The sequence below is a fragment of the Mauremys reevesii genome, linkage group 9 (genome assembly GCF_016161935.1).
Source record: "Mauremys reevesii isolate NIE-2019 linkage group 9, ASM1616193v1, whole genome shotgun sequence".
In the NCBI taxonomy this organism is placed as follows: Eukaryota; Metazoa; Chordata; order Testudines; family Geoemydidae; genus Mauremys; species Mauremys reevesii.
The window spans coordinates 46,826,032-46,843,393 of NC_052631.1; the positions used below are offsets into that span (position 1 = coordinate 46,826,032).

Consider the following 17,362-nt stretch of genomic DNA (forward strand, 5'->3'; position numbering starts at 1 on the left):
CCAACCGCTGCCTACACAGCGGAATCTGATCCGCCCACCCCCCTCAGTTCTAGTGCGCATGCCCTTCTCCGCCCCCGGACGCGCGCGCTCCTACGACCGTGTCCATTATCCAATAAGAGAGCAGAATTCACACCGCGTGAGTCAGGCCCTTCCGTCAGCCAATGGCCCAAGCCCGCGGTTCGATCTCAGAGCGGGCGGGGGGGAGGAGGAAGAGCCATTTTAACTCATTCGTATTAAAAGTCACGTGCCTCTGGTGAGGTCACATGATGTGAAGCGGAACTATTTGGCATCTATGGTTTCTTTGTGGAAGACTATCCTTTCTTCTCTATGGTCGGGCCGAGGCCGATGGGAGGCTGGCGGACTGTACACATTCTCCCCCTATTACCTCACTGTCAGGGAGGAGGCTTCTGGGATAGGGGAGGACCTGGGTGCTGCCTCGCTCCCTTCCAGTCCTCCAGCCCCTCTGCACGGCGGCTTGGGGGATTCTTCGCCCCGGCTTCGCTGTGCGGCCCCCCCCGCCCCGCCGGGCCCGCTTCTCCGGGGAGCCCCTGCCCAGCCCATGGCTCCATGAAGCGGGAGGAGGCGGCGGAGGGGAGGCAGCGGCGGCGGCTGGGCTGAGACGGCAGAGAAGCCGCGTCCGGCGCCGGGGCCGGAGGAGAAGGTGGGAAAGTCCCCGGCGAGGCCCCCACCCACCGCGGCCTGTGCGCTTGGGGGAGCCGGGCCCCCTCTCGGCGCGCGGGGCTGTGGAGGTTAAATCCCCGCCCTGAGCCGGGACGCGGGGGGGGGGGTGTCTCTGTGCAGCCCCGCGCGCCCCCGTCCCGGAAAGTTTAGCGGCCTCGGACGCCGCCTGTTGGTGAGAAGCAGCCTCGCTGCCCCCGTCCCGGTCATCTCCTGCCCCATCACCTGGCCAGTCACCTTCCTCTCCCAGCCCCCGCTGGCCACTTCCTGCCCTCCCAGTTGGTCACCTGCTGCTGCCCCATCAGCCCCTGCCCTGTCATCTCCCTTCCCGCTCACCTCCTTTTCCCTGCTCCCTCTCTGGTCACCTTCTGCCCGCTCACCTCCTTCCCCCCCACCCTGACATCTGCTGCCCCGTCACCTGCCACCAGCCCTCGCTGGCCACTTCCTAACCTCCCAGCTGGTCATGTGCTGCTTCTGCCCCATCACCCCCTCCCCACTCACCTCCTTTCCCTCCCCATCACCTTTTCCCCACTCACCTCTATTTTCCCCCCTGCTCCCTCCCCACTCACCTCTTTTCCCCCCACCCTTACATTTGCTGCCCCATTACCTTCCCCCAGCCTTCACTAGCCACTTCCTGTCCTCCCAACTGGTCACCTTCTGCTGCCTCACCAGCCCCTGCCCTGTCTCCTCCTTCCCTCCACCCCCCAGTCACTTGCTGCCCTATCACTTCCTTTTCCCCTGACCTTACATCTCCTGCCCCTGCCCGGTCACCTCTTACTCTCTTCCCCATCTAGTCATCTCTTGCCCTATCACCTTCCCAGTCACCTTCCTTCCCTTAGGCCCCACTAGCCACTTCTTGCCTCCTAACTGATCACCTGCTGCCCCAGCATCCCCTGCCTGGTCATCTCCAGCCACCTAAACCCCCACACCTCCTGCTTCCTCCCCACTTGCCCAGTCAACTCTTTCCCTCTCCCATATGTGCTATATTGCCTCTCAGACCAACGTCTCCTCTGCCAGTTCCTCCTGCCTGTCTTACAGCACATGCACCATCACATGCTTTGCCCCACCTCCACCCCTACCCCTACCCCTGCTAGTCCTTGCAGGTTCCCCATGTTTTATGTCTTGGGGTATTTAGAGTAATTGGAGTTTATTGAAAGCACCTGATTGCTCTATGTCTGCCTTGCCCTTTCCTGAGGGGTGGGAAGGCAGTTCCTGGTCCAGGGCAGAGTTTAACTAAGGTGAAATGCTGTCTGATATTGTATCAAAAACAGTGTCTCCACTAAAACATCTGTTCATTGCATGCTTACTTCTGCATGAGTTTATATTATACCCAGACAGCAGCATATGCAAGAGGTCCAGGGAATGTGGTGATTGATAGATATCCAGCCTTTGTTAGCGGCTTCACCTGATCCACCTCTTCCTGTATATCGACTAGGCCTGGTAGTTAGGGGTGGACTCCTCTCCAGTCGCTAGCTTCCATGAATCCTTTTGTACAATTCTTGTCTTCATGTAATGACCATTTTATAACTTCAGCCTCATCTGTAACACATAATCCCTGAAATCCTCCCTTTCAGATTTGGGGAATAGGAATGGGACCTGAGAAAAGAGAATTCATTCCTGATATTAAGTAGCTTCCCCCACACGCTGCTGCTCTCTTGGCAATACAAGTTTTCTGCTTTCAGTAAGTATGACCTCATGCTAATACAGCAAGATAGTAAGCTCCTATTTCTTTGCACTAACTTATATTCGTAGCACAGAGAGAAACAATCTGCCAACACCCCAGGGTGCTAAAGTTGCCTTCTTGGATAAACTGAAAGTGCTTTCATGTTTTGTCAACTCTGCATCATAAACTAACGTTGTGGCAGGATGACCAAATGTTGTGCTTTTAAGGGATATGTTGTTTAAATGGCTGGAAACCCCAAGATTCTAGTGCCCAATCTCTGAAACAAGTGTTTCTTGAGCATGCACTGTTAGTCTTGCTGCTGCTTTCAAAAGATGTAGTCTAATATGTAAATGGAGCAGGGAATATATGTGGTGAATGTAAGAGTGATAAAGCGAGAGCTATGTGGTGTGACTTGGTTCATTTGTGTTACACTCGTGTCCAGATTGAGGCTCCTTGGTGCCTTACAAACACATTAAAAGGCAACTTCTGCTTTGAAGAAAGCTAATGCCTTTATCTCTGCTCAGTCAAATTCTAGATTAGGTCACAAGTGAAAATAATCTTGGTATCACTCTAGTCTTCATTTGTTCACAAAGCACTTGGGGAGGATGAGTGGTCACTGCTCAAAACCAAACTCGGACTGCGATATTGGGCTGTTGCAGGTCAGGATGGAGGTGTATGGGCATAGTTGTATGGGAAAGATAGCACATCACATACCTGTGCGATTTAGTCCTTTAGTTTCATGAGCATTAAACTCATTCACTTTACTTTGTTTAAAGCATGTAGAACCGTATCTCTTGCCCTATCCATATCAAAATAGAAAATAAATCACAGCACTTGTTCATAAAACCCAAGAATGTTACTACAAAAATGACTATCTTTACTGATTGGAGCCCTTGTTTCTGTTGCCATATAGCGAATTATAGTCCTATAGTAACAAAAATGAAGAGCTGAAGTTTGATCTTTGTAGTGTAACACCTTGATTGAACTGAAGGTTGGCTGTTGTGAAGGCTGGGGTATAGGATGAGTGGAAGTAGTAGCTCATAAGTGATGCCTTTTGGCTGATGCAGGAGTCAGTCATTGATGTGTGCAGCTCTGTTGCTAGCAGGATGGTTCTACCTGATACAGAGCCTCTGAAGAGATCAGAACAGGAAGACCTCCCTTCCATGCCATTTCTCTCCCTGTGTAATGATACATGCTCAGATCTTAAACTTTTATTTAAAAAAAAAAAAAAAAGTTGTTTGCAAAAACAGTGAATAAATGCACTGTTTTCATGAAGGCAATACAGCAGTATTGCAGAGGGGTTCACCTTAACACTGAAGTCTAAATATGTGAAACTTAAACACTTAATTTGACAAAATGATCTGTGAAATAATTTCCATCTAATATTTTTCTTTTGTATTTGGGTATGAAGGACGAGAGAGGAAATAATTAAGTCATCTATCTATCCCCTGAAGCCACTGAAGAATTATTCCTTATGCTGTAGTTTCCCGTTCTCTATCCCTTTTTTAAATGTCCTGATGTTCCTAAACACTTTACGTGGAAGTAGTCCACAGAGGGAGAGAACAACTTGTGAACATCCCGAATCAATCATGTTCCATTTTGGGATAGCACAACTGTCCTGTAGCAGCTACAGTAACTCTTTAGAGCTTAAATTGCTCTTGGTTGTAGGAGAGGGAAAGGGAATTCCCCTGCAGAAACAGTTTAATCAGCTATGTACCAAATTGTTTTTTTCCTCCCAGTCTGTGTGTGTGCACTCCTTTCACCTACTACTTGAATATTTGGAAGTTGGAAGAATGGTCCAATGGTCAAAGCATTGGCCTGTCAAACAGAGAGCTGGTTTTGATTCTGACTCTGCTACGCTTCCTTTGTGACCTTGGGTAAATCACTTAGACTTTCCGTGCCTTAGTTCCCCATTATGAAAACTGGGGCTGATACTTCCCTACCTCATAGGGTTGTTGTGAGGATAAAAACATTAAAATTTGATATGCTTGGATATTATGGTGATGGGACCATGTACTTATCTACGTAGATTCTTACCCCCACACACACCCTTGTGCATGCTGACCCTCAGTCATTTGCTGACCCTCTTGCACAGGTGCCCAGTCTCTGTGCCTACATTCAATCTGCTTCCTCCCGGGGTGCATGAGCCTGCACTCAGTTTTTCCTCCCTACATCTTGTGAGTGTACAAGTGTTTTCTTCTGCACCCCCACCACCTCCTCTGACCATGGTAAATTCTACCCCCTCCTCCGTGTCTGGTACTCCATTTCCTTCTCTTATGCTGGGTATACATTGTATTTAAAGCTATTCCCTACCCTGGTACACATCCACCTACAGTCTTTCCTATCCATGAGCCCTGGTTTGAGTCTGTATTGCTGGCACTTGATGTGTGCAAACATTATCAGCTTCCTTCAGCTGGTGGTTCTAGTCCTGGCTTGGCTATGCTGGGGTCTGCAGTAATAATTACTTCTTTTTATAAAACAGCAGTTTATGGTGGCAGTTTCCTTTTCTTCTTGAGACATATTGATCAGGCCTGAGTTGAATCAAGGGGAGGAAAGCCAACAGCCTGGTTCTCAAGAGACTTGCGAGAAAAGATCTGTGGACCACATCCTTTAGGAGAGTGGGGAAGGGAGCCCTTCATGTGGTGGGTTCCAACAGCCATTAAGGGAGAGGCAGTAGCCAGTAGGTGGAAGAATGAGCCCCAAGGGAGTGAAGGGTGCCAAGTGGGATGTGACTAGAGTCCTAGCACTTTTTTTCTATTTCACTTCCTGCTTGGAGGCCAAATGATTTTTCTTGTATTAATTTTCCTACTTTTATTTTTAAAATATACAGTAAGCCTCACCAGTCAAATTATTTGTGTGATCAGGTGGAGATACTGGCTTATGTACACTGTCACTCTGCACTGAAACACCTACTCTCTGTACAATGATTTGGGTGTTGTTTTGTATCTGTAAGTGTGTTGCTCTGTCATTTCCCCCCAAAATGAACCTGTCTAATATTTTAATAGGGGAGAGGAAGACACTCTCGCTTTTTTTTTAACCTAGTGTAACAATCTTTTATATTGCTTTTTTTTGCCAGGGTTCTGCAGTGCTCCAGGCAGCAAGTGCTGAATCAGGATGGGAAAAAGACGCTGTGTTCCTCCACTTGAGCCCAAGTTGGCAGCAGGCTGTTGTGGGGTAAAGAAACCCAAATTGTCTGGGAGTGGAACACACAGTCACGGGAATCAGGCTACAACTGTGCCAGGCTCAAGTTCGGGTCCTCTTCAGAACCACCAGCATGCAGATGGGAGCAATGGAAGGGAGAACATATCTGACTTAACTTTGGGCCCTGCAAATTCCCCAATTACTCGAATGAATCCCACTTCAGGAGCTCTGAGTCCCCTTTCTCGATCTAACGGAACTGCCAACAGTACCAAGAACCTTGTAGTGACAGCGGAGATGTGCTGCTACTGCTTTGACGTACTCTACTGTCATCTCTATGGTTTCCCTCAGCCACGACTTCCTCGATTTACCAATGATCCCTAGTGAGTAAACCCATGTGTGCAGGAAGAAACCTGACAATCCAGCACCCAGGGCTCTGACTTGGTGGGGAGGGAGAAGGGATCTTTGGAAAACAGGCAAACTAGTGTTCAGGAATACAAGACAGGTATTGTGCTGCTTGTAGGATGTTCTAAAATCAAAACCAAAAAGATTGACCATAAGTAAGGAGTAAAACTCGCATCTGATTTGTTTTGGACTTAAGTAGGCATTTAGGAAATGACATTTCCATTTGTCATACTAATAGAAGGCAAATTTTAAGCTTGGAAACTCTGTGGGAAGAGCAATAGGCTTACCCAGAAGCTTCAGCTCCCTATCTAATGGGCTAGATAATGCAATATATCCCTTACCAAGATGTACAATCTCAGTTTACGATAAAGCATCCCAACTTCCCTCTACTGTGATTTGATTCCTCACTGAAAGAACTTAATTATACAGTAATATCACCCTTATTATAGCACAATGCAGCTTTAACTTGTATAATGCCTTTCATGCAAACTGTACAAAAGGGTTAAAATAGAGTAAGAGAAACAGAAGTGGTATGGAGCTTTTCAGAAAACATTTAAAATAAGATGGTAAGTTTGAGAGTGGGGTAGGGAGCCAACATCATGTGGCAGGTACTGCTGTGAAACCAACCTTCATGCCTATTGTGCTGATTTTGTGAAGAGATGAGGCTGCTGTTTGGTGAGTGGTAGGAGAATAGACTGTCAGAGGTAGGTTGAAGCAAGTCAGTGGAAGGTTATTGAAAACAAGAGATCCATCCTGAAATAAAGGATGAGCCAGTTGAAGTTGGTTGAGGATGTGGGTGAGACAATGGTGATTCTTTGCATGTGTGAGAGGATGAGCAAGATAATTGCAATAGTCAGTGATAATGACGATTTGGAGGAATCAAAGCAATGGTGTAGATGGGCAGTGTTGTGGAGATGGTGTTAGGCAGCTATAGAAGAGATGGAGAGTCCCGAATCAGGGATGACATCAAGGCTATGAACAAAGAAGGTGTCTAGGAGAAAGACAGGAGATGGATTAGTTCTGTGAGGATACTCCTCAAGCATTTCCATCTGTGAGGTTTAGCTGAGGAAGTTGAAGAACCCCCAAGTTTACTTAGTCAAGGCAAGCAGAGAGCGTGGATGACAAGACATTACAGGTGTCAAATCTGACAAAGAAGCAGATAGAAAAGAACAGTGGGCTGAGAATTGACCTCTGTGGGACTCCTTAAAGAGGGGTTGTGGCACAGATGAGCCACCACCAAAAGTGGATAAAAATAAATTGCTTTAATTTTTAATGTTAATTTACATTAATGTAAAATTTATGTAAAAGTACCCATCCACCTTTGTCAATAGCTAAGCTTGTTATAGACTTATTAAATAGACTGGATGCCTCCACCCCCATTCAGTTATCAATATGTGGCATCCACATGACATAGGTTGTGTATCTGTGCAATTGTCATCACATGAGGATTCTGTCTGCATACTGTACACTAATGCACTATAAATACATTTGAGCAGAGAAATGGTCTAGGCTAGACTATAAAATAGTTGCTGGTAATATCCAAATCTAAATATTTCCTTGTCATTCCCTGGGACGACAGGGTTTCTTTTGGAAAAATATATATTAACCTGCTCATTGTTTGTTGCTTGCTGCTTGGAACAGGAAGATGAGCTGTATTGTTTTGTCTATTCCCAAGTCAATAATGCAACTTTATTTTGTATAACCTCTTTCATACAAACTCTGTTACAGAACACTTGAGAGTTAAAAGGCACTGTTCAGCTGACTAATTTTAAATAATTCAAGTTTTTGATAGTACATCTCGAGTTCTTAAAATTGCTCTTTTTTAATAAGGGGTTTTCTGTTCCTAAGGTGATACTTATAAAGTTCCTAAAAAGAGCAGAACATCACATCTGTGGGCCTATCTCCTCCTTCCCCTTACTCAGTGCAAGTGCTTTCTGTTTCTTCCAGGGCTTTGAAGCGGAGCTTGGAGCTGGAGCGCGAAGCAGCTCCGGAGCAGTAGAGTTGAAGGTTTTTGCCTGGAGCCTGCTCCAGAGCCAGAGCACAGTTCCAAAGCCTTGGTTCCTTCTTTTGCTTTGCTGCTACTAGCAAACACTCTCTCTCACGCCCTTAGGAAGAGCATGAGTATAGGTTCCCTCTATGGGATGATGTTGCCATGCTGGGGCATGAGACAGAAGTGTAATAGACTATATAAAACCAAGTGCTCAAAGCAATTAGACTAAAAACACAGAAGTAATTTGCAATGGTGTCCTTTTCACTCTGTTAACTTATAATTAAGAGGTATAGACAAGAGACAAAGGTATGCACTAATAGTGACCAGATCATGTGGACAGACAGGTATGCTAGACAAATGGTAAAGTAGATGCCCTTGTTATAAAAAGAAAAAGCTCATAATTCTAGAAGTAGGCAAACCAATAAGAATATCATAATCAAGTTCCTAGTTTGCTAATTAGTGAAGCCTAACTATATTTTGTCTGTCCTCTGGTACCAGGATACTTTTACCAAATTATATCCTTTTTCAGCATCAACATTATTTTAAGAAGTTTTGAACAAAGCAATGTGAATGTGCTAAAAACATGCACAATTGATGCTGGCTGTACAGCATCAAGTATGCTGGTCTTCTAAAAATTGACACCATTCTGAATTCAACTATCCTGCCCTCTGAGATTATATTTCCATCATATTGATGCAAAAAAGTGGCAACGTAGTTCATTGAAAACATAGATTTTGGGTAGAAATATGCATCTTCAATTTCAATCCTAGAAAAGATGGAACTAACTCAGGATTATGTTCCATCAACCATGTATCAGCCTCTCCCTCTTTTTCTGGACTCAACCTGTGACCTTTCTCTTTGGGATCAGTGTCATGTTAGCTAAGTAAAGGAAGGGTTCCAGAGCGTTACTGATTTTATTTTTTTTAATTGTCCTTGTGTGGTTCTAGTATTTTCTAGATCAAGCCAAATTTCCACTGAGTCTGTGGCAGTAAGGTCATCATCCTATAGTCTGTTAAATTCCTTGGAAATCTCTTTTTGCAAGTTTAGTACCTCTCTATAGAGTCTGTTATGTGAAATGTGTATTATGTTTTTCCACATGCTCGTTGCCAGTTTCAGTATGCAGTAGCTGGATGAAAATGTAGAGATGCATTCTCCTGAGAGTTCCACCAAGCATTGCTCAAACCATCAATCCTGTGTTTCTTTGCATTCAACCAACCAGCAGGTTGCTAATGGTTGTGGAAGAATTTTCCAACTTCCTGTTTGGGCAGATTATTCCACAATTGCCACTTGAGTCTTTCTTGCTCCTTCCTCTGGAACTGTCTGGTACTGGCCACTGTCAGTGGTAGGGTACTGAACTAATGGTGACTGACTTTGATCCAATATGGCAATTCCATTGTTGCTCAGGGATGTTATTGGGTGTCACTTTCCTCATTGGATTTTAAATAGTGTTCTAAACACCTGTACATCAGAAGTTTATAGATTCTAGCAAACCTCCTAACACTTCATGACCTTATACCTCCTCTCAGCCCTTCACAAAACTCTCTCCCTTCTCCCAACAGCTAATGAGACTATTCCACCCACTAATCACAACCTCCTCTCCAGCCACCAATGACTCCACCCATTCCTGTTCCTCTCCCCCCTGCAGGCTTCCCATCTGGGCCTACTGAAAAACAAGAAAGGTATAATGAAAACCTTGACAATCCCATCACTTTCCTGTTCTAAAAAAGTTAGGAGTTAATTTAATTCACAGATTGAAATTAGAGCCTACTGTTTCTCATATCAACCTCCCCCCCCTCCAAAAAAAAACAAAAAATCCTGCAAATATGTTAATGTAAATTCTTGGGGGAGAAAGGTGTGAAAAATTGCAATAAAACTGTGTAAGAGGGTGGGATGATGTAGTATTTTGTTTTTGTTTAGTCAGGAATGTCTGTTCAGCAGGAGAGAATCTCCATAAATATAAATCAAATGAAACAAAGGCAAAAGGAGTAATGAATAAAAACTTTCCTAGCCCTGGGAAATTGACCCAGACGTCAGAACTTGGACATAACCCAGAAAAATCTAGGTTTGTTTTTTTCCTGAAGAAAAGCTTTTTTCACAACCCTAAGTGTGTGCTTTTTGTGCAGCGCTTTGGCATCCTTCAGTTTTAAAGTTATAAATGTATAGGTGTTTGTTTCACCTACGTTAATTTGTTGTGGATTTGTGTATAAACTAGTGGACAATACCAACAATTCAGAGACTTGCACAGAAAGGCAGCCTGTGGAGTTAAGCAACTCTGCTGCTCATGGGAAAAGGTGACAGATACTGATCTGTCGTGAGAAAAGAGGGAGGAAATGCCTTTAATAAAAAATTACTGGGTAACTGATGGCACACTGGTGCTTATCAGAGTAAGCACACACTTGCTTTTTCACACTTTGCTGGTCTCCCCCAAGGCTGGGATTCTTTGAGGATAGTGTGTGTTTGTTTTGCCTTTTCAGTCCGCTTTTTGTGACGTGGAAGACGGGGCGAGACAAGCGGCTTCGTGGCTGCATTGGAACCTTCTCAGCCATGAATCTTCATTCAGGACTCAGGGAATACACATTAACCAGGTAATGACACTGAAAATGAAGTAATTCTGAGACCAACCTAATGTGCTAAAGACCTCTGTTTTTAAAGAGGACTCAACGCATCAGAGAAATTTTATTAGATTTATAAATCTGTATAATTTTATACATTTCATAATAAAAGAAACGTTCAGAACTGCACGATAGTTGAAAAAACGTGACATACCAGGGACCTTATGGACCATCTCTGCAACAGCTGAGTCTTCTGTTATCTGTGACATCTGGATTTTGCTTGACCTCTTAATTTTTTTAAAGGTAATTTCAAACTTATTTACATGCTGAATGTGCCCGCAGCCTGCACGTTTTGGTGGATAATTCAGTTTCACTTCTCTTGCCAAAGCGACAATTTCTTTACAAATCCAGAGAGGCTCTGTTGTTTCTTCTAGTGAACTATGTTGAGGTCTCTGGATACATAATATGACGATAACAGGGTAGGATTACTTACAATGTCCTCCACCTCTTGTGACTGGAGAAACTGTTTTCTGTAATCTAAGGCAGGTTTTAAATGTAATGACTCTGTGGGTGTCTGAAATGTTGATGCAGTGTCTGGTTTTAGGCCATGTGTTTCTATCCCTCTGTAGTGCACTTAAGGACAGCCGATTTCCCCCCCTGACCCGTGAGGAGCTGCCTAAACTTTTCTGCTCTGTCTCCCTCCTCACTAACTTTGAGGATGCCAGTGACTACCTGGACTGGGAGGTGAGAACAGGTGCATTTGGAACTCTGCATCACTCTCTCGTTCCATTCGGGTTCGGGTTAGTACATGGTAATGTGTCTCCTTCATTACAAGGGTGTATGGATGTTATAACTGGGCTCAGAGGAACTGGGGATGGAAAACAAGAGGAGACAGGAAAGAGGCCAGTTAAGTGATGGATGAATAGTCCTGTTGTGGTTGGGAAGGGATCTGATTGGGGGGTTAAGGGAGGTGAGGATGTGGCTGTTTTTTTGGGATCTAGAGACAATTTGGTGGAATGTGAGGACATTAGGGATTAGAGGAGGATATAGTTTAGGTCCTAAGGAGCCAATCGGCGTCAGAATGCTAGGGAGACAGTACATGGAAATGCATTCATTTTATAAGGCGAAATAAGAGGGGCTTGCCAAAGTTTATGGCTTGTGGGTGTAGTCTGCTGGTGTGACTCTTCCTCTACAGGAACTCATGGCCTGGCTGGCCCAGGAGAGGAGATGGGAAGCTCTTTGCCCTGTTAGAAGTCTGTGGCCTAGTTTGGCCCAGGAGAGGAGGCAGGAAGACTGGTTGTGCTGGCCTGGAAGAAGAGGCAGGGGGCCATTTTCCCATCTGGGGAAGCCTTTGGTTAGGCTGGCCTGGGAAAGAGAGAAAGTCCTTTACCATGGCAGGAATGTGGCCAGACTGGTGCAGTGATGCATTGTGCTTTGATGAAGATGAGTCAGTCAGGGATTCAATCCCAGCAAATACCTCTGACTTGGCTTTTCATTTCCATTTGTAGGTTGGGATCCATGGGATCAGAATAGAGTTCATCAATGAGAAAGGTGTCAAACGTACAGCCACGTACTTACCTGAGGTTGCTAAGGAACAAGGTGGGTTTCAGATGGCTGCCATATATGGCAGTTCATCTTGTCACAGAACTGGCATATTTAAAGTTAAGGATTGTGGGTCTAGATTGCAATAGCTGTGAAAGGCCTTCCACTAGAGCCACAAACACCAAACATCATTTGGCTAACAGACACTCTACACAACTGCTGTCTGGCTTTCATCTGGCCCTTCTTCCCCTCCCATGTGTACATACAATTGAGTCCTTTAGGGTGAAAAGGATCCCGGACTTAAGCAGTGGAGGATCTTGAAGTTTGGACCTTTCAGCTTTATTCAGCGTTGCATGTTTCCTCTTTCATGTTTCTCCCACCACCAAGGATACCTGCAGGCCACGCAGCACCAGCACTCCAACAGGAGAGACACTTTTCTCTTCATTCTTGCTAATGTAGCTTTCTCTAGATGAGGGCAGGAGCCAGGCACCCTTTGAGCACAATTCCCACTCAACTAGCAATGGCCACCATTGTAACTGCACAAAATATCGCCTCCTTTCCTCCACACTGCAGAGTTGAGTTGTCACATCCTGCTGGCCCTGGGGCAAAAGACCAAGGTAGCAATATTAATTCTGATCTCTCACACAGCAGTGCACTGTGTTGTCACTAGACCATCAGGCTGATCCAAATTCAACTCTATAAGAGCTAGGTATTATTTTAAGATTTAGACAACTAAACTTGAGTGGTACATGGAGAAATGGGTCAGCGGTCCATGCAGCAGTAGCAGGGCGGAGACCTTCCCAGAAGAACACTAAGATGCTATATTACAGGAGTTACAGTTCCCCTAGGATTTTAGAAGGGTTGGAGTGTGTGTAGATAAGTGTGCAAGGATGAGACCATGCATGTCCAACTCACTCAGTGTGTTTATAAGGCTCAGTCTGTAACCTGCTGTATGTTCCGTTTTTTGTCAGCACTGGTTTTTCTGGTTTTCTACTGCCCTGTTTGTCTCTCCCTTTTTTTTACAATGTGGCTGTTTACTAAAATAATAATCCCCCTTGCTGTTGCTTCTCAACAGACTGGGATCAGATCCAGACCATAGACTCCTTGCTCAGGAAAGGTGGATTTAAGGCTCCTATTACCAATGACTTTAGGAAAACAATTAAACTCACCAGGTAAGCTGACAGCTTTGTAGTTTTAACTTAATCAGATAGTATATTATTGGTTTCAAAAACACTTAATCCATTTTCTGCTTGCCTTTGATACCAATACTGACACGTCACATTCAGATGAGAGGTGTAGGTTGAAGGCCAGCATCGTAAATGTTATACATGAGGTAGAGAGCTTATATTGCAACACAGTATAACATGTTCAGTTCATGCAGAAGTAATGAAGCTGGGCACCTCCAAGTGAGCAAATTCCAAATGAAATTTTACCGCCTCTAAATTTACTTGACATTTATCAAGCTGAAAGATTAAAAGAAGTAGAACTCACTAAGCTAACATAAGGTAGATGCAAAAAGAATGAGAAATACTTGTGGCACTTTAGAGACTAACAAATGTATTTAAGCATAAGCGTTTGTGGGCTAAAACCCACTTCATTGGATGCATGCAGTGGAAAATACAGTAGGAAGATTTTATATATATATATAATATGCGCGCACACAGAACATGAAAAAATGGGTGTTGCCATACCAACTATAACGAGAGTAATCAGTTAAGGTGGGCTATTGTCAGCAGGAGGAAAAAAAACTTTTGTAGTGATAAACAGGATGGCCCATTTCCAACAATTGACAAGAAGTTTTGAGTAACAGTAGGGGGAATAGTTCTACTTTGTGTAATGACCCATTCACTCCCAGTCTTTATTCAAGCCTAATTTAATCGTGTCTAGTTTTCAAATTAATTCCAATTCAGCAGTTTCTCATTGGAGTCTGGTTTTGAAGGGTTTTTTGTCCATATATTACTCAATAGGGTGGTATATCTGTAAGGAAGGTAAAGCTCTTTTAAAGTGGAAGCAGCCTTAAAGTAGGCTTGTTTTCAGACTTTCCCACCTGTCCATGCTCCCAGCTGCACTGTTGGTTCTATTCCCTTTGTGTCTGCTAGGAGGAAGCAGTGTCTGCAGGATATGGGTGTTTTGGGTAAAAATGGGAACATTCTGCTTCTTGTCAGCCCTCATCCCTAGAGCAAGGAAGTGGAAATGTGGGATAGTAACAGACGAAAGGATGGGATGAAGATTCATTAAAACCAGGGATAATATGGACTTGCCTTCAGCTGTTGTGTACATATGTAAAATGCTGTGCATGGAAGCAAACCCTTATCTGTTGTAGAAATTCACAAGTTTCCCAAAATGGACCCTCAGATTTTTTGGATTCTGATGGTGGAACATAAAGTAGTGATGTACACTCTTCAGGAAACCCTCCTTTACTTTGAAGCTTTATTAGTCATTTCATAAATGTTTCAAGTATATTAAAAATTAAATTCACACCGGGGGTGAATAACATTCTACTGTTTCCCTAAAAGTTTAACTCCTCTGCTTATGGCTTTTCTCAAAGCGGACATGCATAACGAATGCAAACTGGCAGCTTGTTGCCAGTGTCAGACTACCACTTCCTGAAATGCTGTAACTACAGTTGTCTCAAGTCAGGCTCTGATGTTGAAATATGTGATGCTAAAACACCTAATGTGTGTGGAAAAGGGAGCTATCTAGAAGGACTTGCATGGTCTGATATAAACAGTATTCTGTTTATAGGCAACAAATATCTTTTGTCAGTCATTGGTGCTAACCTAGTACAGGTCACTTGTGTCCTCTCTTGAATCATGAGCCAAAACTTACATGCTTGGATGCCTTAAGTTAGGTACCTATATTCATATTTAGGCACCTGCATCAAAGTAGCCTGATTCTCAAAGGTGCTGAGTACTCATTGACATCTGAGAGGTCTCACTGTTGGAAATCTGATCATGTTGATCATATGTCTAAATATTTGTTTAGGAACCTGATTTTAGGCACCCAACTTTGAAAAATGTTAGGCATTGCTTACAGGATGGATGGATAGAGACACAAAGCACTTCTTCAGTCTTTCACTCTAATTTCACAACTTACATTTTTTTCAGGCACGGAGCCCACCTTGCTCTGTGTGAGGTTGCTCAACCGTTGTGATGCTACATAAATTAAGATAATAAGTACACACTTGATAGTTTTGCTGATGAATATTGTACTGTAGTTACTTTCTGTTATTTCCTGTTTCCTCCCAGGTACCGCAGTGAAAAGGTGACAATCAGTTATGCAGAATATATGGCTTCCCGTCAGCATTGTTTCCAGAATGGCACTCTTCATGCCCCACCTCTCTACAATCATTACTCCTGACACACGGCTGCATGACCAGTCCCGCCCCCCAGTTGCCACCAATGGCTACGACATCATTGGGGCAGATGCCTCCTCTTCTTGGTCCAGTTACTTCTATTACTGCACCATTTTATGATGCTAGCTTCCGTTGCCAAGTCTGCCTTCCAGCTGACCTGGGGGGAATGATGTGAGTGTGACAGAACTTCAGGGGCCCAAGCCTTATCTCAGCCTTCCCTCGAAATGGGGGTTTAGTTGGATTGGGGCTCCATGACTAGGAATTGCAGTGAGGTGCAGAAGACCTCTGGGAGTGAAAGTGCCACTTCAGATTGCTCTGCCCTTGTATGTCCTACGTTCTGGAAACTTGAATTGTTAATTATGAAAGCCCCCCCAGATCAAGTAGGAGCGTTCCTCTGGCAGTCTGGGCAACGGAGTCCAACAAAACATTTTTAGGTTATTTTAAATTCTTTTTTTAATCTCTGGTATTTGTTGTGTATCAAGAGCTGATTACAGTCCCCAAACATCACAGGTGGACATCATGTTAAGGGGAGGGTTGAACATCTGGATAGCACCCCCTCCTCCTGGATGGAAACCATTTAAAGATGTGAACACCCTTTGGATGGTATTACAAATGAAAGCATTGCTTAAACAAACCCCAGAAGGCTTTAATTCTCAGATTCCACTGTCAGTTGAATTCTCCAGCCCTCTTCTTCTGGTTCATATTCAGTTTTCTGGTTTAAACAGTGTTTTATGATGTAGCTTGCTATTGAACAGAAATGGTGAGGTTCTTGAGTCTGCCTGGAAGATCTCTTCTCAGTTACAACTAGGCTTACTTACTGCCTTAGACACTGGTGGTAGAACCTACGATGGATTGGGGAATGGGAGGGGGCTCTTGCAGGGCATTGATTGCAGTTATACAAATTAATCTAGTGCCTGAAAGTTGTTTAAGTCAAGCAAGCACTCTCGGAGACATTCCTTTCAACAGGACGGCCACTTTCTCTAGGGTGACTATTGATCTGATATGGGAGTTGTTGATGTTCCAGTTCAAGGCAGGTCTACAGAGTAAAGCTATGTAGGTTAGCTTGTAAGTCATTGTCTAACACAATTTAGTCATTGCCACACCAAGCAATTTTTTTTTAAATATCAGTTTTACCCAAACCCTATTAAATTCCTGTGCATTTTGTATTTCCTCACCCATCACTGCTGATTACACAAGATATTTGCCATTAAATGGAAGCATCTTCTTTTCCAGTACGCATACTCCTCCTACCCAAGTCACTGAATGATGTCCTGAATACTGGATTATGGCACCTCTAAATTAATAATCAGGGACTGTAAAACGATTATACAAGCTTCTTACAAATATCTTGGTAAAAGGGAAAGAATGGTCAAAGAAAATGCAGATTAAGAGCATAATGGACTAATGGCTATTTGATGGCATATATCCTCTAAAATATGTGTGGTAATGCTGGCTTTTTAAACTGGCTGGGAATATCAGACTGAAATTTACACAAGTTCTCTCCTTATGTGGGAAGTGGGTCTGTAAGAAACCTCAAAACTGTGCATGCTGTTCCTTCTAATTCCTCTGAAGAAGTGAACAAAACCCTGCAGTTTTGCTTGTCAGTGTCATGTTGTGCTGCTGTTGGGGAAATGTAGATGTGAGGAAAAGGAGGGGGTCCTATTTTGGATATCTGTGCAATATTGTCCCAGCCTTGCTTCTGTACTGGGTCATTCTTATGAACTGCCACATTTCCCTTGTGATGTAGATGAAACAAGTTTGAAGATGAAGGGATTGTTTCACGATTTCCTGCTGCTGAGAATAAATCAGTCTTGTTACAAACTAGAGTGATTTGTAATTACTCTCCTAGGTGCCGTGAACTGATGGGGGAGGGGGCAGGGTCCGGTCTGGACATACAATTCACCTCCACCATCAATCAGTACTGATACATAGGGCTACACTCATTACTGTTCAAGTGTTTTATGTTAGAATTTGATTTTTAAAGATTTAAAAAAGCAAAACAATTGGTGCTAAAACTTCACCCTTGAGCATGCTCAGTG

General features: G+C 43.9%; 1 protein-coding gene across 4 annotated transcripts; it reads left to right on the plus strand.

Moving 5' to 3' along the window:
• The first annotated feature begins 235 nt into the window (after positions 1 to 235).
• On the plus strand, positions 236 to 17,144 carry AMMECR1L (AMMECR1 like). Of its 4 annotated transcripts, none has more exons than XM_039487394.1 (8): positions 236 to 253; positions 2,253 to 2,359; positions 5,418 to 5,862; positions 10,349 to 10,459; positions 11,056 to 11,170; positions 11,935 to 12,025; positions 13,044 to 13,140; positions 15,217 to 17,144. In XM_039487394.1, exons 3-8 carry the CDS (start codon positions 5,456 to 5,458, stop codon positions 15,326 to 15,328), a joined length of 933 nt encoding a protein of 310 aa, XP_039343328.1. In that variant the 5' UTR covers positions 236 to 253; positions 2,253 to 2,359; positions 5,418 to 5,455; the 3' UTR covers positions 15,329 to 17,144. The 4 variants fall into 4 exon arrangements, with proteins under 4 accessions (XP_039343328.1, XP_039343326.1, XP_039343329.1 ...); XM_039487392.1 differs by lacking the exon at positions 236 to 253 and adding an exon at positions 301 to 661; XM_039487395.1 differs by lacking the exons at positions 236 to 253; positions 2,253 to 2,359 and adding an exon at positions 301 to 661.
• The last annotated feature ends 218 nt before the right edge of the window (positions 17,145 to 17,362 follow it).